The sequence below is a fragment of the Xenia sp. Carnegie-2017 genome, unplaced genomic scaffold, assembly GCF_021976095.1.
Source record: "Xenia sp. Carnegie-2017 unplaced genomic scaffold, XeniaSp_v1 HiC_scaffold_24, whole genome shotgun sequence".
NCBI classification, from domain to species: domain Eukaryota; kingdom Metazoa; phylum Cnidaria; class Anthozoa; order Malacalcyonacea; family Xeniidae; genus Xenia; species Xenia sp. Carnegie-2017.
Window position 1 is genome coordinate 12,850,550 of NW_025813487.1, and position 25,689 is coordinate 12,876,238.

At 35.7% G+C, this 25,689-nt stretch overlaps 1 protein-coding gene and 1 long non-coding RNA gene across 2 annotated transcripts in view; one reads left to right on the top strand and one right to left on the bottom strand.

The window, feature by feature from the left end:
* Positions 1 to 25,689, top strand: part of LOC124451807 — a 122,414-nt gene that overhangs the window by 57,694 nt on the left and 39,031 nt on the right. Inside the window, exons 2-3 of the mRNA XM_047002408.1 lie at positions 19,621 to 19,930; positions 20,698 to 20,864. Coding sequence (XP_046858364.1) covers positions 19,621 to 19,930; positions 20,698 to 20,864 — 477 coding nt within the window. The remainder of the gene's footprint in view (positions 1 to 19,620; positions 19,931 to 20,697; positions 20,865 to 25,689) is intronic.
* LOC124451819 lies at positions 1,513 to 25,606 on the bottom strand. Its single transcript, XR_006950688.1, has 3 exons — positions 25,438 to 25,606; positions 5,275 to 5,288; positions 1,513 to 1,523 (listed from the first exon to the last, which is right to left on the bottom strand). It is a non-coding gene; the product is annotated as an uncharacterized LOC124451819 (long non-coding RNA).

A 25,689-nucleotide genomic window follows, 5' to 3' on the forward strand; every position in this document is an offset into this window, starting at 1 on the left:
GAAGGTCCTGTAATATAAAAAATGTGAGATTAGGTGTTTCTCGCAAGTAGGTGATATTCATTCTATATTTGATCGAATAAAAGGCTCTACAAACGGCGTTCACACCATAAATCGTGATTTATACCTAAGCGTGGATATTGAATGTCATAGTTATAGTTTTAAGCATGTGGATTGCCAATATTTTTGTCAGGAGCCTTAGGCAAGATTCCGTTAAAACAACGATGTCCGTTGCTAGAACGTTGTGTCGGGGGAGAGTCAAAATTGATATATTCAGTTGTGCCCGACTAAGTTCTGTTGAAAGTGAACTGTCTTTCAAAAGAAAAATGTAGCGCATAACTGAATATACATATAAATATTCACTCTTCCTCCTAATATAAATATTCATTCTTCTACCTAGCGCTATGCTGACGAGGTTGGACGAAGAACGGCTAGCCAACGTGCATCACAAAAATTAACCCATCCGGATTGATATCGTAACGCCACTTCTTGAAAAACGTCATTGTCGTCACGTCTTTCTTTCATAAAACAGATGTCAGTTGTATACACGATTCAAAGGGGCTACGAGTAATTCCTTTTTAAAGCAAGGGAATGCATTGTGGCTAGCTTTGCCTATTGCTTTGTAGTTCATAATTTTCTATGATCTGATAAAAAACAACTAATCATATTAATTTGAATATCTGGACACACCTGCTAGAGGCCAATTTATTTCCAAAAGAACTTGGTCGGGCAAAACTGAGTACATGTAACATGAATATACACCTCTTCCACCTCCACCCCTTCTTTCCTCAATTAACGTTCTATTTATGTCCGTGATGAAAGCTTATGAGCATATATCGACTGAGAAATGGACAAATCTTGTGCATACACTACATACCATCGGATCAAAAAATTAATTAATATTTTCACTTTCTCTTCCGTATGCATGTGTACACAGGGGCGGATCTAGAGTATGTCAAATCCGTCGCGCGACTGATGTTTAAAATTCAAAAATTACCTATTCATATTAATTAAAAATTCATTAATTATTCTTAGTTTATTATCGCATTTACTTCGTGATAAAAATCCAGCTTTATTTATTATTGAAAACTAATGACTAATCCAATGAATATCTCGTTGGTAACCAGATCAGTTGAATTTTAATTGACCTGGAATAACCGACTGATAAGCGGGGTGGCTTGACTGGTTCGACTGATAAAGGGTCTATGAACGCCAAAACACTTATTTCATTGGTCAATAGCCAGATCAGTGGACGATCTGGAATAATCTCGACCGATAAGCGGGGTGGCCGGATCTATAAGGGAGTCCACTTGCTATCGTGTAATTGGTTCGTTTAAATTTTTGTCTTACTGTGATTGGTTTGACCGATTTCGACTGATAGCCAACTGAACTAAAATAGTCAAGCTCACTGTCTGAATTGAATGTTTGATGGTTTCATAGTAATTTTTATAAGCATGATAGAAACTAAACTACAATCAGATGGAATTTATGGAAATCTTTTACAAATTCATATATTGACATGAATGCTGCTTTCCAAACTGGGAATTTTTTCAAGAGGGCGAAAAATTTATGGATGAATTGTAAATGTTTGGCAAAGACGATCTCGCGAGCGACATTTCAGTCATTGATGTTCAAAAGCAAGCCAACATTGTTTTGAGTTTTATCAGCAGAAATTTACATCCAAAATCGTAAGTAAAGGACAACTGAAATGTATGCATGAATGTAATATATCAAAGTCAATTTATGCGAGTGTGTGATGCGATTTATGTTAATATGGCGTATGGTAAGCAGATTAATGCTTCTAAAATTGTTGTTGCCGAAGGACTTTTAGCTATGATTTCTTTAGTGCTTGGGGAATCGCGACCGTTATATGACAGCGAAATCCTACATTCCTGCAAATATATGTCAATGGACAAAAAATCTGTGGCCATAAGCCGCCATACTATTATTTACTTTATCATAAACAAATGTTTGGGGCTTTTCAGTTTATGATCATTGATCTCATTCAATCATTGGACAGTTATACTACATATTGTTTAAGATTTGAGAAAACTAACATTGATTACATGAGAAGCTGTTTACTATAACGTGTGATTTTGAGTCTTCTGATCCATGAAGCAATTTGACTGAAATGGTATTAAACCTGAGTATTTCACATACATGAAATGTTGTCCCATGTCACATATTGTCCCCTAATCTAACTGAACACTTCATGTAGAGATGTAAAGGTGTGTTAATCTACGGCTCATACCAGATTGTTTGCCATAAATTCCAAAGGGTATTGATGTATAAAAAGCATTTTCTATAAAGTAAAAATGTCTTCCTATGTATGCAGATAAACCTTAAAATTTGGCAAAACAGCAAAGTATTTTTCATGATCACTAGGTAATTTTTCTGATGATCATTATAATTTCTAAACTAATTTATTTCAGATTTACATTTAAACGAGCTTTGATCATATGAAAAGATATTTATCATAACCAGTAAGCATGACACATGAACCAATTTTAACATTTATATAATTATATAATTAGAGACATGTTGGTTACATTCTGTTTGTATTTGCAAATACAATGCTACTAGTGATTGCTATACCTTGCAGAAGATAATAGTTTAGTGAAATGCCTAATAAACATGGCCTAATAAACATGGCATTAAGCTGTCCTTAACTGCAAATTTTCACTTTGATAATTTTTGCTTAATCTTTGGCAGAAAAAAATTTTGAGTTTTTTCTCCAAAGGTGAATTTGCTGGCACTGATGTGGAGATGGGTAAAGGGTTACAATAAACTTGCATGGTTTGAAGTCTAGCTTTTCTATATCTATGAACTGTCACTTGTAGTACCAAATTTCTAACTTAACTTATTGCATAGAGGTTTGAATGGGGGTCTCAAGGGGGGTCTATGCCTGACAAATTGGTAGAAATTTTTAAAGGCTACATCTGTTTTTGAATAGCATTATTGTAAAATAAATTTTACGTTCCTAGACATGCTAATGAGCCATATATTTGGCATGATAATGAGCCTAAATATTTGGCAAAACATTCAAGTATTGTTCACTTCATTTTTTTTTTTGAAAAAAACGTAAGCAAAATGTGGTGTTTTTACGCAAAAACGATGCCCACAAAATACATTTTGTATTGCTCTAAAACGCTGAAAATGGCATTTTGAAGGCTCTGAAATTCAAAATTTCTCAGGGAAGAATGCCTCAGACCCCCAGGTGCGGAGCGCCTCCGACGTTTTATGACTGATGTTTAAAAAATCCTAGATCCGCCCCTGTGTGTACAGTAGCTTAATGACCATGGTTTTTTGCCAAATTGATCAGAAAATACTGTCAATTGTTATGCTGATTTCTAAGATCGCCAGCAAACGTTGAAAAAGTTTTAGTCGCAAAATGTTGTCGGGCAACAAGGCGAAGCACGTATAGTATAAGATGCGTTACGTAGTGTGTATCAACAACAAGAGATTTCTTTATAAAAATCAAACTTGCCTAGTTCTTTCAGCTTCCTAATGATTATATTCAACACGGAAGAGCCCACGCCCTTTAAGGGGGTGCTTACATGAATCCGGAATGACTTTCAATCACGATCGAAACGTGATGTCAATCCGTGTTTACATGAAACTAATTGTTGTTTTTCTTCGCACTCATTTTAACCCATTTAGCCTCTTTATTTACTTACGAGCTTCAATTTTCCAGAAGAAAATACCCATGGCACACGCGTGCTTCGTCATTAATCACAATATCATTCCAGAATGAAACTCAATTCCCGTTTACATGAGATAAAAAGTAAATTTCGATCCGGAATGAAACTAGGAATGAACTCGATCCGGATCGAGTTGTGACTCATTCCGGATTCATGTAAACATGCAATAGGAGTTCTTTTAAAGTGGAATGAGTTCATTCCGGATCGAAACTCATTCCGGATTCATGTAAACACCCCCTAAGTAACACTTCATATCGTGAACAATTTATATTGACTGCATAACTCCTAACTCTTAACACATACGCCCGTAAGGAACACAAATGACCATCCTCTAGGCTCTAGCTCTCACTTAGTACAGTCTAATTGACATTGCCTTCCCTCTAATGACCGATTTCTGCACTTTGTCAGGCAGATTACTAAGAGCGCCTACAAGCGTCGTATATATTTTAGTCGTGTGATGTTGCTGGGCAACCAAACGAAGCACGTAGCACTACACAGGACGTATTACAGAACGTGTGTCACAATCAAGAATTTCTTTCAGAAATTGCAACTAGCCAAATTCTTTTCATTGACTTCACCATTATAATCAATACGGAAAAGTACATCTACTTTAATATCTTTAAAGATACGAAAACAACATTAATGAAATTTTCAACCTATATTGGGTACCGCGAATCATCTAAGTGTAAGAGAAATGACTTATTATTTGCTTTGAGAATGTGCTCGTTTTTCAGCAATTTTTGTCTTAAATTTAGTTGTATTTTATCGACTTTCGCGTTAAACCCTCTCTGCTTAGGATGGAAGTAATGCAATCACACCTTGATGTATGTTGATGAACTAGTTAATGATGGGAAAAGAGGTGACTGTATGCTGTTTTTTTGTTCTACAATCAAAACGGCTATTTATTTTTCCTCTCCAAATAAAATCATCTAATAAAAAATCACTGTGACCTTGATTAGCAATATGTTGACTCTATATGTGCGAGGTGAAATTTGGCTATAGACGTCATAATGCTTTGGTCAAATTTGCCTCTCAGGACATCCGTTTTTGAACAGATGGATGTCAAAGACTATTGTCCTATCTGTTCCGGTAATGGCTTTAAAAACGTTTATTTTTACTTCTACCCCCATTAATGTAAGACTCAGTGTGATGATTCAGATACGTCCTATTTCATCGAATCGTTACAAATAAATGATCATGAAATTTATTGAGTTGAGGTTTATATTACATGGTTTTGTCATCGTCAGTGTCGTGCAACAAGGTAGGATCGTCAGTAATATTTCGATAAGTTTTTTTGCTTTCACGATTGAATTAGTTAGGCATGATAACATTATTATTTGTAGATCGCCATCTCTCCACACGCATTAAAGAACACACACATTCCGACAAAAACTCGCACATTTATAAACACCTTCACACTTCACCACACTGCAAATCAAAATACAGCCATTCATGTTTTCGCATCTTAGACACCGCCAACTCTCCTTTTTCTCTTAAACTGAAAGAAGCGCTCTACATTAAAAAGCTCAAACCAGACCTCAACAAACAAATATACCACATTAATACAATATTTAACCTGTAATATAATATCTAACACTAATTCCGTAATTTGATACACTTAACGATAATCACATACACATACATATATATATCATGTAAATAGCATAATCACCTTCATTCTTTGTACTGAAGATGGCATAAGCATCCCGAAACATGTTTACGATAAAAAAACTCGTCGTTCATTTATTTGGAAATTCTGTTCTCACTGTTAACAATTTATTAACAACAGAATAACATATGTGAGTTTTGCCTTGCTCAAAGATCGCATGAATAGTCTTTGCAGATTTGAAAAATATTTTTGAAAAGTTTTACAAAATAAAACACAGTTTACACAGACTTCTATTACAAAAGGCTTATGTCATCACTTGTTGTGTTCTTATTTTATGCCGTTTCATGTTATTAGTTGTTTTGTTCTTTTTCTTATGTCATTCATGTCTTCATTTGTCATGTTCTTATTTTTATGTCATCCATGTCTTCACTTGTTTTGTTCTTATTCTTATGTCGTAAACTTTTGAGCATGCGCTATAAACTACGTCACGGCTTCTCTCGGACGCAGCGGACACTGGTGCACACGTTTTGAAAGTTGAAAGTTTTCGACATTCTTAGCGATGTCGCGTGATCCAAGGTGCACGTGATTAAAATATGCCAATCGCACCGAGTCACTTTTCTGTGGAAAACAAAATCATGGCAGACAAGTCATATGCAAGTACACAATCTTTTGAACCAAAATCAGGGCATTTGTGGCAACCACATTCAGAACACAGGCAAATAACACATCCAAATCTAATGACGCTAGCAACACCTAATTTATCGTGCCACAACAGCATGATTTCGAAGAAGAGTATGACGATAATCAATTGGACGATATTGTGTGATATTCGCCTTTACTTTTTCCATCTAGATAGATTTGCCTCACCCAAAATCGTTTTCTGCATTTCCTTCTTTGTAATCGCCGTCTTAATAAATTCAGTATCAACAGTCTTCCTAAAGCTGCTATCTTTGACAGGTTTTTAAATCAGCGCGTGCAAAAAAGTGTAATGGAGATTGTTTTTGAACGCGCGAACGAATGATGAGAAGTGCCCGTTCCGTGCGCGCGGGCAAAGCAACCGTAATGGAAATTGGCTTAAGTCAACTAGTTTGTCAATGACTTAAATTTGTCTAAAATGTACGCGCTCATCAATTCATATGTAGTTGTTGCCTATATTTTGATGTTTGGTCATCAGTTAAAAGAACGCGTCGCTACTGTTTCTTTAATTAGTTATATGTGAGCATCTAAGCTCACATTCAGCGCAAATGGTGAGTTTTTGGCCTTACGTGGCCAAAAATATCAAACATGCTTGATATGCGAAAAAGGTTGCATTAAAAGATGCTTAGTAAATTATGCATGTATTTGCTCAGGCTGACAGGCTTGTGTAAACCGAGGAGACCTTCGGGAGAACTCGAGAGCAGATCAATTCAAAGCCGAGATTAAAGTTCGAGTTGTGTATAGCTTTGCAGTGTATCTTTCATATATTCTGTTTGGATTGTATGTTGTAAAGTTTCTTCTGCCAAAAATTAACAAAAGTTATAAAGTACGATATCAAAAAAGAGTAGGAACACGGTTTCTGAGAACTTGAATAAAGCAGATTAATGCAACAGCTGAAACGTGCGTGTGACATTGCGTGGGCAAGATGTATTTAAAATTGCATAGACAAGGTATTGGTCCATAGCGTAGCTATCAGAGCCCTCTATTCGTAAGAGTTGGGACAAACGGTCTGGGGCGAGCGCGGAGCCGCCATTTTGGTTCCTATTTGCAAAGTGAAACTATAATAATACTATTGGAAATTGGGTTTATTTGCAAAAGAAGAAAGCAATTTAAGCTTATTCCATTGTAGTATCAAATATATTAGGAATAATAGCTAGCTCTTTGCGTTTTTTTAACGATTTGCGGCAGACCTGATTTAATTTCATTGGTTTGAGCTTCGTTTGCGGTTTACTAGATCGTGCTTCAAATTGATCGTGACCCATTGTAAGAAGTATTTTTCGCACGTGAACGTGTTTTCTCGGCTTATGTTCCGACTCTGTAACAAGTTTTCAAGATCTTTAAGCTTGGTGGCAAGTCTAGAAGAGAAGTAATGTTCTACTTCGAGCTACAGAAGTAGGGTACATTTGTGCAATTCATTACCAAAAATATATTGTACTCAGCTGTTTCAGTGAATATCCTAATTATAATTACTTCATTTTTAAATGATGAACAAAAAATACAAAATACAACCTGGAAAATCATAGCAGTTTCTGTGATTTGGTGTAGTTGTTTGTTTTAGTGTGGAAGTGGCTGAGAATTGAGAGGTTTGTAGATTGACCAATTTCAAAACATAATGAGAAATCATCTTCGATTAAAAAACAAGCTTTGTAGTAAGAAAACTATTGAAACTGCATTAGCACGAACTTTGCAATGTTATTTTGCCCAAAAATGGTTCACTACTTGAGTCAGTTGATTGAACCTTATATCAAAAGCAGTTGAGCACAACAATCACCATACGCAAAAAAATTTCGTAAGTTCGACATAAAGGCATTTCTTTCATTTTATTCGTAATCATCGATTCTGGCGATATGTAATGTCATTTAGTAGCCTTCAACAATCAGTTATTACACACTTATCCATAAAAAAACATAATATTATCTCAAAATACTGTATTACTAGCAGTAATTTCTATATAAATACTAGCTCAAATTTCAAAACTAGGAAACAAAAGGGCGGAAATTGATCAGGTGATCAATATTGCCCAACCAACGTAAGGTAAACAGATAACAATAGATGTTCCAACTCTTACAAATAGAGGGCTCTGGTAGCTATACACTTCGTAAATATTGCTCACATCCGCATTTGAGTAAATAACGATATCAAAAAAGAGTAGGAGAGCGGTTTCTGTGAACTTGAATAAAACAGATTAATGCAACAGCTGAAACGTGCGTGTAACATTGCGTGGGCAAGATGTATTTAAAATTGCATAGACAAGGATATTGGTCTTTAGGGTAGCTATACATTTCGTTAATATTGCTCACATCCGCAATTGTGGTAGCTTTCGAATGAAAGGAGGAAGGTATTACACGCTTTCCCATAACATTTTTATTGAAACATTGTGAAAGCTGGAATACAATATGACCTTAATGACCATGAGATTCGATCTGTTCTGGTTAGCAGTACTAGCACAGAATACGAATATACAGAAGAGTTGCTCATGTCGGAAACTTTGATGTTTTTGTCCTCGCGCATGTCGTGCTGCGCATGGTGGCCGCCATTATTCCAGCCAGATGATGAGGGTTTTTGACTTTTTCCCAACCTTTAAAATGATCCGAAGTCATTTCTTGAGTCAAAATAAACTTGAAGTCATTATTAAGTATTGACGTCATGTAATTTTAATGGTTAGAAACAAGTGAGAAATCCTAATCATCTGGCTGGAATAATGGCCGATATGAGGACACGTTGTACACCTGAGTGACCCTTCTGTATAATCATTATTCTGTGGTACTAGTGGGAATAAATCTTTGCTTGCACGACTGGCTTGTATAGAGAACCAAATCACTTTCAAAAGAAATCACTCGTCCACAACTGAATATATCAATATACACCCCCTAATTAGCATTGTCGTACCGTCCGTGCTATTGTGAGCTTCAGCCTTGGTCGAACGTTGTATATTTTCTATGGCCTCTGTACCAATTGTGGCTGATTGAAACCATAGTTGTAAGTATTTCTAGAAAGACAATAGATTTGAAGAAATTTCGACTTTATTTCAACGTCATTAGAAAATCTTTGAAATAAAATCGAATATTGCTTTAAATCTTGTCTGTTGCAATTATTACTCGAACTTGAGTTTACAAGATGATGTTTTTAACTATTTATATTGTGCGTATTAGGTAATAAGCTAATGTTTGTTATCGCTTAGGCCCGTTTCAAACATCAAACTTGACATGAGCCGAATGCATTTTAAACAAAAGATAACGAGGACGTTCATCTGATTTTCTTTTGTGTTTAATGCGTTCGGTGAATGTAAAGTTCGACTAAGAAAGTGTCACCAGAATTACATCTCGTTTGGCCGAATAACAAAATTTTTGGGTTTCAATCAATCACGTGGGTTTCAGCTAAGCTACAACGTTCGCCTACGCCAGCTGAAGATCGCAACATGGCGGAGTCGAGAGAATAAACTGGAGATACCGTGCTTGTATCTGGGTTTAGTTTGTCGAAGCCTTTTAATTTTAATACATACGTTTATTGTAATCAGAGCAAAATCGTTGGCATTAAAGTCCTATTAAAAATTTATAATTTTATTAAGAAAATAATATCAACAAAACTAGAAGATGTATCAGCCTGAAGCCCCGAATATATGTATAATATTCACTTGTCAATATTTTCCGTTCATTTGTTTAAGTAAAGTGCACGAAATGTTTGAATAACAAATTGTTGACGATCTAGCATTCATCTCAAATAAGTTTTCATTAAATATGGCAATGACTTTATCGCCAAATTTTATGATATTTCTTGAGAACGTCACCATTATTTTCCCTTCAAAAAGTTTTCCTGGTTTGGACAAATATCTTTACTTTGAATATCAATGTACTTCTACCATGACGTCATTCAATGAAAATTGCAGTAAGTAATGTGGACATGTAAACGTGCTTATGATTGATTTGAATAACTAAATGATGTAGTTATATTTTAATATCTGCCGAACTAAGATGACTAAGAAGAATATTCATAATAAAGTAAATCATCACACCTAAATCACACTTCACAACTAAAAACATCAAACTTCACATTAATTCACAATGACAATACACAATTGACACCCACACATTACAGCTAAAAACATCACACCTAAATCACACATCACAACTAAAAACACTTCACTTCACACTAATTCGCAATGACACTACACATTTCCTGTACACACAATACAATGACGTAAGAACCAGATAACAAATACGGCTAACCTGACAAATACTCCTTATTTGACTCTGAAAATGACTACCGCTAAGGTAGTCGTAACGTCAGCCAAAAACGACAAAAACAGTCCTTCTCAGGACTATACGAACCTGGACGATCTAAATTTACAAACATGAGGATATTCATGTTCATCAACCTTGTTATGTTCATCCACTAATTATCTTTTACGACTTTTTATAGTTTATATGACATAGTCCATATAGGGTTTACATGACATATGGTTTATATGAAATAATCCATATAAGTACCCATTACATCAAAGAATTGCATAATGAAGGACTCAATAAATAACATCTTATCTTGAAAGTAGTCAACCGTTGTGTATAAATATGGTTTAATGGTATCTGGGACGATTCCCTGACTTGTAGTGAGTATAATGGGCTGTATAAAACGTGGTAAAAAGGCTGCAACACCCACTCCCTCAAATAATTAGGTTGGAGTGGCCAAGCCCCCTACTCCAATGTTTATTGCTACGAAGAGCTTTTCATTATTTTTCTTAATATGAGTCACTGTTGAATTAAATTTTTCTAAAAGGTCAGAAGGCCACTCCCTGGTGCAACCTTTTAACTTACGTGCTCAACAACCCCCCCCCCCGAATACAAAGCATACAATTATTTTAGATTTTTTGAATTTATAATTTAACATGTGCTTTGTTGTTAGCAAAATTTATTTGTTCATTTTTTCTTCATCTATGGCTTATTAAAGCACCTTACAGACGGACAAATTTTCTACGACAAATAGTTGCTATCCCGTGTGTCTACGGGCAAAAAACCTTTTCGAGAAATTTTTATGTGGCGAGTTTTCTTTGATCGTCTGTACGTAGCAACATATAAGATTTGGTTGATTTGTCATATATATTACGACAAATGCATTTATTCAAAAGCTGTCGACATGTTAGTTTTTGAACAAATGCATTTGTCCAAGAAAACTTTGCTAAAAGTCCTATACAGACGAGCAAAGGACATTTGCCACAAAAAATTTGTCAAAAAAATTTTCTCGCCCGTAAGCGGCTTAATTGATATTTGTAAAATATAATTTCTCGAAATAGTGGAATTTTTGAAAAAGTTATGTCCAGTGATGTTGTACGTGTGGACCGTTTTTTTCTCAGGTACTGCTGGATTTTTCTTGAAACATGTTGAAACAGGAAAGTGTATTTATGATACAAGGAAAGTGCAATCAAGATATCGACCACCATCTGGGGGTGAAAGGACACTTCACTTCTTAGAGCTTTCCAATAACTGTCTTCATCCAGCAGCTCAGTTCAAATATCTAGATAATGGTGCCGTATTGAAGTTGAATGTACCAGGTTGTCTTCAGGGAGAGTTAAAACCAGGAAGTGGTCATCGTCTTGATATGTTATATATCCACACTGATACGCGCAACATCAATGACGTTGCTTGTGTCAGCAACAATGCTGTAACCCAAACCTCTTGGGGAGGTCTACAAATACGGTACCACAGAGTTGGAAACCAATTTCGATGTTTAAGCCCTCGCACTTCTAAAGAACTTAAAGACAATGTAGGAGTTGATCCTTATTTGAAAATGGTTAGATGTGAACCTGCACCAAATAAGCAATTTCATTTCGGTAAGGGCTATTTCGTTGTTATTTCATATTTCGGTCCACCAAAATTCAAAGCACATCAAAATATTTTAAATATTCACAAGTTATTTAAAAAAAAACATGGTAAATCAGCTACCGAAAACATGAGAAATCAGCTCAGCACACAAGAAACGGTTATATTCGTATTCAAAAAAAAGGAACTTCATTAAAAAAAAAATTTATTGGTACACCAACATGCCGGCCATGATTTCAGGTGGCAATGTTCTATATATTGAAAGTACAGTCATAAAATAAACACAGTATCCAGTAATATAGTTTATTAAACGTGCAATCCAAACAGCAACATAAAAAAATAGAAAAGTATAGGAATAGAAATTAAACAGTAAAGATACTAACTATATAAAGCATGCAACAGTATCAAGTAACAAAATAAACCAATCATCATTAACATAGATATGCGACCTTTGTGACCCACATTCTTATAGTGTGATCATTACATGTAAACTGCGTCACTTAAAATATCACTTCTTAACACTCCCACTTAATGATTACATCTAAGATTAGTTTTAAAGTTCAAAAATGTTTATAATATGTAGAAACTATCCTTTGATTGCCATGACACCCAACATGTTTCAAAATTTCTCAAACTGAACCTTTGATAGTCCCTTGGTCATAATATCTGCCAACATGTCGTTGCTTGCACAGTATTTCACTGAAACGGTTTTCTTGCTTACTTGCTCACGAATATGATGATATGAGAGATCTATGTGTTTGGTACGTGAATGGAACTTGGGGTTCTTTGATATTTGAATAGCTCCTTGATTGTCTTCAAATATCACAGTTGGCTCATGCTGTTTTATGTATATATCCTCAAGCAATCTTCTAAGCCAAATTCCCTCTTCACAAGCAGTACTCAGAGCAATATACTCAGCCTCAGTAGTTGACTTCGACACACACCCTTGTCGCTTACTGCACCAACTAACTGTGTTATTCTCAATTTGAAAGACATACCCACTTGTTGAACGTCGTGTGGTCAAGTCACCTGCCCAATCGGCATCTGAATATCCTCTCAGGATAGGATCGCTTCCATCCAAAGTGTACACTAGACCAAAGTTTAGTGTTCCCTGAATGTATGGAAACACTCTCTTTATCCCTCTCCAATGTTCTAAACCTGGATTTGTCATAAACTTCGAAAAGACACTAACAGCAACTGCTAAGTCAGGCCGACTAATGAGTGCTGCATAATTCAAACATCCAATTGCAATTTGGTATGCTTTGACATCGACAGACTTTTCCCCTTGTGATAAAGCTTCGTACTTCTTGCCAAATTCTAAAGGAGTTGACACAGATTTACAGCTTTCCATGTTAAATCGTTTAAGAACTCCCTCTAGATAATTCTTTTGACTAATTGATAAAGTTCGTAGTCTGCGGTTGCGTTTGACGGTCATTCCAAGAACATGATGAATTTCACCCAAATCCTCAACTTGGAACCGCTTTCCATTCGTTGACTTTTCTTCCTTCAGCATCTGTAGATCATTTGATAGAAAGATCATGTCATCTACGTAAATTGCAATAATGACAAAATTAATTTTGCCATTGCTGGACTCAACAGATTTGATGTAAACACATGAATCTGCACTGTTCTTCTTATAATTATTAGCCAGCAGATAACCATCAATGGAATTGTTCCAGCATCTTGCTGCTTGCTTCAGACCGTAAATGCTCTTCTTCAACTTGCATACATAATCTGGTCGACTCTTATCAACAAAACCATCAGGTTGCTTAAGGTATACTTCTTCTTCTAACTCACTTTGTAAAAAGGCAGTTTTCACATCCATTTGATGGATTTCCCAATCACATACATTTGCAATTGCAAGCAATGATCGTATTGAGTTGTATCTGGCAACAGGAGCAAAAACTTCTTGATAATCAATACCTTCTGACTGACTTTATCCTTGCGCTACCAGTCTTGCTTTAAATTTCTCCACCATACCATCAGGATTTCTCTTCACTTTGAAGACCCACTTGCTGCCAACCACATTCTTGTTTGCTGATGGTGGAACAAGCTCCCATGTGTCATTAACCATTAAAGAATTGTATTCTGACTTCATGGCACTTTTCCATTCCCTTGAATGCTCTCCCGTAATTGCTTCTTTAACATTACTTGGCTCATCAATAAAATCTGTAACAAGGTTATCTGTAACATGACATTCTTCATCATATCTTGCAGGAGGTCTTCTTATCCTACTCTCTCCAATTTGCCTCACTTCTTCCATGAAATTTTCCTCATACGTAGCTCCTACTTGATTGACATTCTGTAAGTTTCCAGCATTTTCTCCCTCGCTTTCTTCACAATTTTCTTTGTCATCAATGATTCCAATAAGAGGACTATTAGTTGTGAGAGGAACATCTTTAACAAATTTATGATCACTTGACCCAGGTTGATTATTTCCAAACCTATGAAATACATCCTCACGAAAGACGACATCCCGACTTCGGATAAACTTTCGAGAACTTGGATCATACAGTTTGTATCCCTTTGTTCCTTCTGGATACCCAACAAAAATTGATCTTTTCGATTTTGCTTCCAACTTTGTACGTTGACCATCAGGAATGTGAACATATCCAATACAGCCAAACACTCGTAAGTTACAGGCATCTGGTTTCTTCTTGAATAAACACTCAAATGGGGTACCACCAGACAAACCACTTGTAGGACTTCTGTTACGTAGATAAGCTGATGTATTTACTGCTTCAGCCCAAAACTCAATTGGTAAACTAGAGTGAGACATCATAGCCCGAGCAGATTCCATTAGTGTCCGATTCATTCTTTCAGCCACGCCATTTTGTGCTGGATTGTGTGGCACAGTAAGCTGATGCAAAACTCCGTCTTCTTTCAAAAATGACTCAAACGCCTTTGAGCAATACTCACCTCCATTGTCAGTTCGAATGACTTTAACTGTTTTCCCAGAAAAATTCTTTGCATATTTGAAGAATTCCATAAATTTTTCCAAAACTTGACCTTTATTCTTCAGGAAATAAACATAGGTATATCTCGTAAAATCATCTATGAATGTAACATAAAAGCGAGATCCTCCAATTGAACTCTCAGACATAGGTCCACAAACATCACTATGGATAAGCTCAAATGGTTCAGTAGCACGATATGAAGTATCTTTTAGATATGGAAAACGATGTTGCTTACCCATCACACAGCCTTCACAAAACAGTTTACTTTCATCTGACAACTTTCCAATTCCTTTTACCATATCCGCATTGGCAAGCTTTATAACATTGCCCATGCCTAAATGCCCAAAACGACAATGCCACAAGTAGAGATCAGGTTTTAACTCTCCGCATGCCATGTTTACCTGCTCCTCCATGACCTTTAAAACATACAGCTTTCTTCGAATTTCACCTACAGCTAAAAGCTTTGAATTGCGAGTAATTCTGCACATATCATCTTGAAATGATACAACAGCGCCGAGTTTCACCATTGCACGAACTGACAACAAGTTCTTATCCAATTCCTGTAAGAACAATACATCTCGCAATGCTATCTTCTGAAATCCACCATTAACAAGAGCTTTAACACGATAAATCCCTTTTCCGTAAGCAAAGATCGTACGGTTGTCTCCGAGGTTTACAACAGTTGGTTGCTTGAAATCAATATATTCCTCTAAATTATTTCTCTCGAATGTCATGTGTTGAGTGGCTCCGGAATCTATAATCCATTCAGACTTATCATTATAATTCATAGAACTTACAGTTAATGCTTCATCTTCAAACTGAGTTGAAACATCTTGAGCACAACGAGCAGCACCATTTCCTGCTTGAATCGTCTTACTGCAATCATTGTTCCTAGCTTTCCTTGGACAGTTCTTGGCAAAATGTCCTTTTTCTTGGCATTGATAACATATACCCTGAAATCCTTTATTTCTGTTTTCACTACTTCCACGCTTATTCTTAAATTTTCCCCTTTGTGCCGTGAACGCATCTTCCTTATGGTTTTTCACGTCATTCGCTCGATCTTCGTCGTTCAGAATCATATTCTTGACCTTCTCGTAAGATAAATCAGCTTCACCGACAGCGTCTAAAGCTGTAATCAACGGCTTATATTTCTCCGGTAGACTAGCTAGAAGTGTCATTGCCAACTCTTTATCATCAATCTTCACTCCCATTTCCTTTAATTGATCGTGGAGCGATTTCAAATTGCTGATGTGATCAAGCATGCTTTCGCCAACGCGGAATTTACACGCATAATATTGTTGAGGCAATCGAACTTTTGTAACAATGATTTTCGCGCAAATTGTCCTTGTAAGGCATCCCAAGCCTCCTTTGCCGTCGTTGTTTCTCTAACGTGTATTTGCTGTTCAGGCTCGACAGGCAAACAAATATACGTCCATGCCTTCTTTGCTCGTGAATTGATTTTTCTTCGAACGTCATCATTGGCATCCTCTGCAGGAGATTCAGCAGTTCCATCTGCAAACTCGAACAGATCCAAGCTCTCCAAGTACAACCTTATGTTGAATGCCCATGTTCGATAATTTGCACCATTCAACTTAGCAAATTTTAACGCATTTGAAACCTCCGGCGAGGCCATAGCCGTGCTAAACTAACATTCGCACAATTGTAACATTCGATTTGTTTATGACCGCGTATAACAAGGACCTTTTACGTCCTGGGCCCAAAACCTATTGAAAGTACAGTCATAAAACAAACACAGTATCCAGTAATATAGTTTATTAAACGTGCAATCCAAACAGCAACATAAAAGAATAGAAAAGTATAGGAATAGAAATTAAACAGGAAAGATACTAACTATATAAAGCATGCAACAGTATCAAGTAACAAAATAAACCAATCATCATTAACATAGATATGCGACCTTTGTGACCCACGTTCTTATAGTGTGATCAATACATGCAAACTACGTCACTTAAAATATCACTTCTTAACACTATAGACTAGTTTTTCTTGTGATTTAATTAATACAGTAGAAGAATGCAATCTTCTATAGTCTTTTTAATGCAGTTTTGATTGACTGCATAAAACCAGTTCACTACGGGTGCTTTAGCAATACAGTACAAAGGGGCTAGAAATGAATTGCGCTGTTTAAAACCTGCTACACATAATTCGTTGAGAATCCAACAAGGAATTGATCCATACCTTAGAATAGCGTCTTTTCAAGATGAAAAAAACAAGAAGTTTCATTTTGGTAGGAAATATAACAAAAATATTTCACGGTTTCTATTTTAAAATTTGAAGTGTTTGTGTCATGTTTTTAGATTTGGGTTACTGTAACAGTTTGGATGATTTTAAACACTTTTGCAATATATTTTATAGTTAAAAAACTTGAGCTTGGCGGGTTTTTCGGCCCTCTTAGTTGGTGATTTTAAGTATTTTTATTGTTTGACCGCTAGTATGAGAAAACTGACATCAAATCGGGAACTCGATGTGTGAGGCTGCACTATATTTGAAAGCCCGACTTGAAAAACAGGACATTGGCACTTTAAGCTAAGTATGACGCAGCGCTTATTAAACTTACTGTGATAAAGTGTGGAGCTAGTTACCTTCTGACTACTCTTCTGTAAATTTTAGTGTGCCTGCCACTGTCCAATGGCACTGTCTAATTCAATCTGTACCATTATGTAAATGAGTTTAGCTATAAGTCCGTCTGTGTATGAGCTCACTTGCATGCAAGCCCATACATAAATCCGAAGATCAGGATCCTAACTAAGACTATTTTATTGTCGACATCAGGACTAGCACTGGGGTGGTGCACTTTAGTGCCTGCTAAAGCGACTTATATAGAGTGATGAGTTTTTCTCGCAACATTTATGACATGAAAACTACTGTGTAGATAACTACAGTATAATATAGTCGATACATCGCCCCCTCCCTCACTTGTTTAAGCGCTCAAATTTATAAGCTCGTGAAAAGGGCTTACTGACTTATTTAAGCTCTGTGTTTTGACCATTTATGACTTATTAATGTAGTGTTGTAGACATGCCACCATTAAGTTAATTAACATTTTGTACATTTTTTGTGTTTTCAAAAGGTTCCGTGACTTGCGCTCGAGAAAAAATAATGTACGCCAGCTGTCGTAAAAGACAATATATGGTAGTAAAGACTGCAGAATATCGTGGATTGAACCAAGGAAATGTGTGTGGTTCAAGTTACTATTACAACTGTAGTGTTGATGTTACATGTCGTCTAAAAAGACTTTGTGATGGCAAACGAGAATGTAATGTAACTGTCGATGATAATCTTTTCCCTTCAAAAAGTTGTCCTGGTTTGGACAAATATCTTTACTTTGAATATCAATGTACTTCTACCATGACGTCATTCAATGAAAATTGCAGTAAGTAATGTGGACATGTAAACGTGCTTATGATTGATTTGAAGAACTAAATGATGTAGTTATATTTTAATATCTGCCGAACTAAGATCACTAAGGAGAATATTCATAATAAAGTAAATCATCACACCTAAATCACACTTCACAACTAAAAACATCAAACTTCACATTAATTCACAATGACAATACACAATTGACACCCACACATTACAGCTTAAAACATCACACCTAAATCACACTTCACAACTAAAAACATTTCACTTCACACTAATTCGCAATGACACTACACATTTCCTGTACACACAATACAATGACGTAAGAACCAGATAACAAATACGGCTAACCTGACGTATACTCCTTATTTGACTCTGAAGATGACTACCGCTAAGGTAGTTGTAACGTCAGCCAAAAATGACAAAAACAGTCCTTCTCAGGACTATGCCAACCTGGACGATCTAAATTTACAAACATGAGGATATTCATGTTCATCAACCTTGTTATGTTCATTAACTAATTATCTTTTACGATTTTTTAAAGTTTATATGACATAGTCCATATAGGGTTTATATGACATAGGGTTTATATTACATAGTCCATATAAGTACCCATTACATCAAAGAATTGCATAATGAAGGACTCAATAAATAACATCTTATCTTGAAAGTAGTCAACCGTTGTGTATAAATATGGTTCAAAGGTATCTGTGACGATTCCCTGACTTGTAGTGAGTATAATTGGCTGTGTAAAACGTGGTAAAAATGCTGCAACACCCACCCCCTCAAATAATTAGGTTGGAGTGGCCAAGCCCCCTACTCCAATGTTTATTGCTACGAAGAGCTTTTCATTATTTTTCTTGAAATGAGTCACTGTTGAATTAAATTTTTCTAAAAGGTCAGAAGGCCACTCCCTGGTGCAACCTTTTAACTTACGTGCTCAACCCCGAATACAAAGCATATAATTATTTTAGATTTTTTGAATGTATAATTTTACATGTGCTTTGTTGCTGGCAAAATTTATTTGTTTATCTTTTGTTCATCTATGGCTTATTAAAGCACCTTACAGACGAACAAATTTTCTAAGACAAATAGTTGCTATCCCGTGTGTCTACGGGCAAAAAACCTTTTCGAGAAATTTTTATGTGGCGAGTTTTCTTTGATCGTCTGTACGTTGCAACATATAAGATTTGGTTGATTTGTCATATATATTACGACAAATGCATTTATTCAAAAGCTGTCGACATGTTAGTTTTTGAACAAATGCATTTGTCCAAGAAAACTTTGCTAAAAAGTCCTATACAGACGAGGAAAGGACATTTGCCACAAAAAAATTGTCGAAAAAATTTTCTCGTCCGTAAGCACCTTAATTGATACTTGTAAAATATAATTTCTCGAAATAGTGGAATTTTTGAAAAAGTTATGTCCAGTGATGTTGTACGTGTGGACCGTATTTTTCTCAGGTACTGCTGGATTTTTCTTGAAACATGTTGAAACAGGAAAGTGTATTTATGATACAAAGATAGTACAGTCAAGATATCGACCACCGACTGGGGGAGAAAGAACACTTCACTTCTTGGAGCTTTCCGACAACTGTCTTCATCCAGCATCTCAGTTCAAATATCTAGATAATGGTGCCGTATTGAAGTTGAATGTACCAGGTTGTCTTCAGGGAGAGTTAAAACCAGGAAGTGGTCATCGTCTTGATATGTTATATATCCACACTGATACGCGCAATATCAATGACGTTGCTTGTGTCAGCAACAATGCTGTAACCCAAACCTCTTGGGGAGGTCTACAAATACGGTACAACAGAGTTGGAAAGCAATTTCGATGTTTAAGCCCTCGCACTTCTAAAGAACTTAAAGACGATGTAGGAGTTGATCCTTATTTGAAAATGGTTAGATGTGAACCTGCACCAAATAAGCAATTTCATTTCGGTAAGGGCTATTTCGTTGTTATTTCATATTTCGGTCCACCAAAATTCAAAGCACATCAAAATATTTTAAATATTCACAAGTTATTTAAAAAAAACATGGTAAATCAGCTACCGAAAACATGAGAAATCAGCTCAGCACACAAGAAACGGTTATATTCGTATTCAAAAAAAAGGAACTTCATTAAAAACAAAATTTATTGGTACACCAACATGCCGGCCATGATTTCAGGTGGCAATGTTCTATATATTGAAAGTACAGTCACTAAATAAACACAGTATCCAGTAAAATAGTTTCTTAAACGTGCAATCCAAACAGCAACATAAAAGAATAGAAAAGTATAGGAATAGAAATTAAACAGGAAAGATACTAACTATATAAAGCATGTAACAGTATCAAGTAACAAAATAAACCAATCATCATTAACATAGATATGCGACCTTTGTGACCCACGTTCTTATAGTGTGATCATTACATGCAAACTACGTCACTTAAAATATCACTTCTTAACACTATAGACTAGTTTTTCTTGTGATTTAATTAATACAGTAGAAGAATGCAATCTTCTATAGTCTTTTTAATGCAGTTTTGATTGACTGCATAAAACCAGTTCACTACGGGTGCTTTAGCAATACAGTACAAAGGGGCTAGAAATGAATTGCGTTGTTTAAAACCTGCTACACATAATTCATTGAGAATCCAACAAGGAATTTATCCATACCTTAGAATAGCGTCTTTTCAAGATGAAAAAAACAAGAAGTTTCATTTTGGTAGGAAATATAACAAAAATATTTCACGGTTTCTATTTTAAAATTTGAAGTGTTTGTGTCATGTTTTTAGATTTGGGTTACTTTAACAGTTTGGATGATTTTAAACACTTTTGCAATATATTTTATAGTTAAAAAACTTGAGCTTTGCGGGTTTTTCGGAACTCTTAGTTGGTGATTTTAAGTATCTTTAACGTTTGACCGCTAGTATGAGAAAACTGACATCAAATCGGGAACTCGATGTGTGAGGCTGCACTATATTTAAAAGCCCGACTTGAAAAACAGGACATTGGCACTTTAAGCTAAGTATGACGCAGCGCTTATTAAACTTACTGTGATAAAGTGTGGAGCTAGTTACCTTCTGACTACTCTTCTGTAAATTTTAGTGTGCCTGCCACTGTCCAATGGCACTGTCTAATTCAATCTGTACCATTATGTAAATGAGTTTAGCTATAAGTCCGTCTGTGTATGAGCTCACTTGCATGCAAGCCCATACATAAATCCGAAGATCAGGATCCTAACTAAGACTATTTTATTGTCGACATCAGGACTAGCACTGGGGTGGTGCACTTTAGTGCCTGCTAAAGCGACTTATATAGAGTGATGAGTTTTTTTCTCGCAACATTTATGACATGAAAACTACTGTGTAGATAACTACAGTATAATATAGTCGATACATCGCCCCCTCCCTCACTTGTTTAAGCGCTCAAATTTATAAGCTCGTGAAAAAGGGCTTACTGACTTATTTAAGCTCTGTGTTTTTGACCATTTATGACTTATTAATGTAGTGTTGTAGACATGCCACCATTAAGTTAATTAACATTTTGTACATTTTTTGTGTTTTCAAAAGGTTCCGTGACTTGCGCTCGAGAAAAAATAATGTACGCCAGCTGTCGTAAAAGACAATATATGGTAGTAAAGACTGCAGAATATCGTGGATTGAACCAAGGAAATGTGTGTGGTTCAAGTTACTATTACAACTGTAGTGTTGATGTTACATGTCGTCTAAAAAGACTTTGTGATGGCAAACGAGAATGTAATGTAACTGTCGATGATAATCTTTTCCTTCAAAAGTTGTCCTGGTTTGGACAAATATCTTTACTTTGAATATCAATGTACTTCTACCATGACGTCATTCAATGAAAATTGCAGTAAGTAATGTGGACATGTAAACGTGCTTATGATTGATTTGAAGAACTAAATGATGTAGTTATATTTTAATATCTGCCGAACTAAGATCACTAAGGAGAATATTCATAATAAAGTAAATCATCACACCTAAATCACACTTCACAACTAAAACATCAAACTTCACATTAATTCACAATGACAATACACAATTGACACCCACACATTACAGCTTAAAACATCACACCTAAATCACACTTCACAACTAAAAACATTTCACTTCACACTAATTCGCAATGACACTACACATTTCCTGTACACACAATACAATGACGTAAGAACCAGATAACAAATACGGCTAACCTGACGTATACTCCTTATTTGACTCTGAAGATGACTACCGCTAAGGTAGTTGTAACGTCAGCCAAAAATGACAAAAACAGTCCTTCTCAGGACTATGCCAACCTGGACGATCTAAATTTACAAACATGAGGATATTCATGTTCATCAACCTTGTTATGTTCATTAACTAATTATCTTTTACGATTTTTTAAAGTTTATATGACATAGTCCATATAGGGTTTATATGACATAGGGTTTATATTACATAGTCCATATAAGTACCCATTACATCAAAGAATTGCATAATGAAGGACTCAATAAATAACATCTTATCTTGAAAGTAGTCAACCGTTGTGTATAAATATGGTTCAAAGGTATCTGTGACGATTCCCTGACTTGTAGTGAGTATAATTGGCTGTGTAAAACGTGGTAAAAATGCTGCAACACCCACCCCCTCAAATAATTAGGTTGGAGTGGCCAAGCCCCCTACTCCAATGTTTATTGCTACGAAGAGCTTTTCATTATTTTTCTTGAAATGAGTCACTGTTGAATTAAATTTTTCTAAAAGGTCAGAAGGCCACTCCCTGGTGCAACCTTTTAACTTACGTGCTCAACCCCCCCCCCCCCGAATACAAAGCATATAATTATTTTAGATTTTTTGAATGTATAATTTTACATGTGCTTTGTTGCTAAAATTTATTTGTTTATCTTTTGTTCATCTATGGCTTATTAAAGCACCTTACAGACGAACAAATTTTCTAAGACAAATAGTTGCTATCCCGTGTGTCTACGGGCAAAAAACCTTTTCGAGAAATTTTTATGTGGCGAGTTTTCTTTGATCGTCTGTACGTTGCAACATATAAGATTTGGTTGATTTGTCATATATATTACGACAAATGCATTTATTCAAAAGCTGTCGACATGTTAGTTTTTGAACAAATGCATTTGTCCAAGAAAACTTTGCTAAAAAGTCCTATACAGACGAGGAAAGGACATTTGCCACAAAAAAATTGTCGAAAAAATTTTCTCGTCCGTAAGCACCTTAATTGATACTTGTAAAATATAATTTCTCGAAATAGTGGAATTTTTGAAAAAGTTATGTCCAGTGATGTTGTACGTGTGGACCGTATTTTTCTCAGGTACTGCTGGATTTTTCTTGAAACATGTTGAAACAGGAAAGTGTATTTATGATACAAAGATAGTACAGTCAAGATATCGACCACCGACTGGGGAGAAAGAACACTTCACTTGGAGCTTTCCGACAACTGTCTTCATCCAGCATCTCAGTTCAAATATCTAGATAATGGTGCCGTATTGAAGTTGAATGTACCAGGTTGTCTTCAGGGAGAGTTAAAACCAGGAAGTGGTCATCGTCTTGATATGTTATATATCCACACTGATACGCGCAATATCAATGACGTTGCTTGTGTCAGCAACAATGCTGTAACCCAAACCTCTTGGGGAGGTCTACAAATACGGTACAACAGAGTTGGAAAGCAATTTCGATGTTTAAGCCCTCGCACTTCTAAAGAACTTAAAGACGATGTAGGAGTTGATCCTTATTTGAAAATGGTTAGATGTGAACCTGCACCAAATAAGCAATTTCATTTCGGTAAGGCTATTTCGTTGTTATTTCATATTTCGGTCCACCAAAATTCAAAGCACATCAAAATATTTTAAATATTCACAAGTTATTTAAAAAAAACATGGTAAATCAGCTACCGAAAACATGAGAAATCAGCTCAGCACACAAGAAACGGTTATATTCGTATTCAAAAAAAAGGAACTTCATTAAAAACAAAATTTATTGGTACACCAACATGCCGGCCATGATTTCAGGTGGCAATGTTCTATATATTGAAAGTACAGTCACTAAATAAACACAGTATCCAGTAAAATAGTTTCTTAAACGTGCAATCCAAACAGCAACATAAAAGAATAGAAAAGTATAGGAATAGAAATTAAACAGGAAAGATACTAACTATATAAAGCATGTAACAGTATCAAGTAACAAAATAAACCAATCATCATTAACATAGATATGACCTTTGTGACCCACGTTCTTATAGTGTGATCATTACATGCAAACTACGTCACTTAAAATATCACTTCTTAACACTATAGACTAGTTTTCTTGTGATTTAATTAATACAGTAGAAGAATGCAATCTTCTATAGTCTTTTAATGCAGTTTTGATTGACTGCATAAAACCAGTTCACTACAGGTGCTTTAGCAATACAGTACAAAGGGGCTAGAAATGAATTGCGTTGTTTAAAACCTGCTACACATAATTCATTGAGAATCAACAAGGAATTTATCCATACCTTAGAATAGCGTCTTTCAAGATGAAAAAACAAAGTTTCATTTTGGTAGGAAATATAACAAAAATATTTCACGGTTTCTATTTTAAAATTTGAAGTGTTTGTGTCATGTTTTTAGATTTGGGTTACTTTAACAGTTTGGATGATTTTAAACACTTTTGCAATATATTTTATAGTTAAAAAACTTGAGCTTTGCGGGTTTTTCGGAACTCTTAGTTGGTGATTTTAAGTATCTTTAACGTTTGACCGCTAGTATGAGAAAACTGACATCAAATCGGGAACTCGATGTGTGAGGCTGCACTATATTTAAAAGCCCGACTTGAAAAACAGGACATTGGCACTTTAAGCTAAGTATGACGCAGCGCTTATTAAACTTACTGTGATAAAATGTGGAGCTAGTTACCTTCTGACTACTCTTCTGTAAATTTTAGTGTGCCTGCCACTGCCCAATGGCACTGTCTAATTCAATCTGTACCATTATGCAAATGAGTTTAGCTTTAAGTCCGTCTGTGTATGAGCTCACTTGCATGCAAGCCCATACATAAATCCGAAGATCAGGATCCTAACTAAGACTATTTTATTGTCGACATCAGGACTAGCACTGGGGTGGTGCACTTTAGTGCCTGCTAAAGCGACTTATATAGAGTGATGAGTTTTTTTCTCGCAACATTTATGACATGAAAACTACTGTGTAGATAACTACAGTATAATATAGTCGATACATCGCTCCCCCTCCCTCACTTGTTTAAGCGCTCCAATTTATAAGCTCGTGAAAAAGGGCTTACTGACTTATTTAAAGTGCTACTGAAGTGAAAATTCGGGTATCGATTTTTTTCTATAATCAAATAGTTCTATCTTTCCTGATCACTTTGGTATAATTTTTATGCATATTGAAGCACGGGATCATCAATAAATTTTTGCTCAAAGTTGGGTTACGCGTGCGAATTTTTACTACTGAAATATTATACGGATGTGACGTAAATAAAAGGACGGAAGTCGAAGTATGAGCATTGATTTACTAGTATTTTGTTAGATTT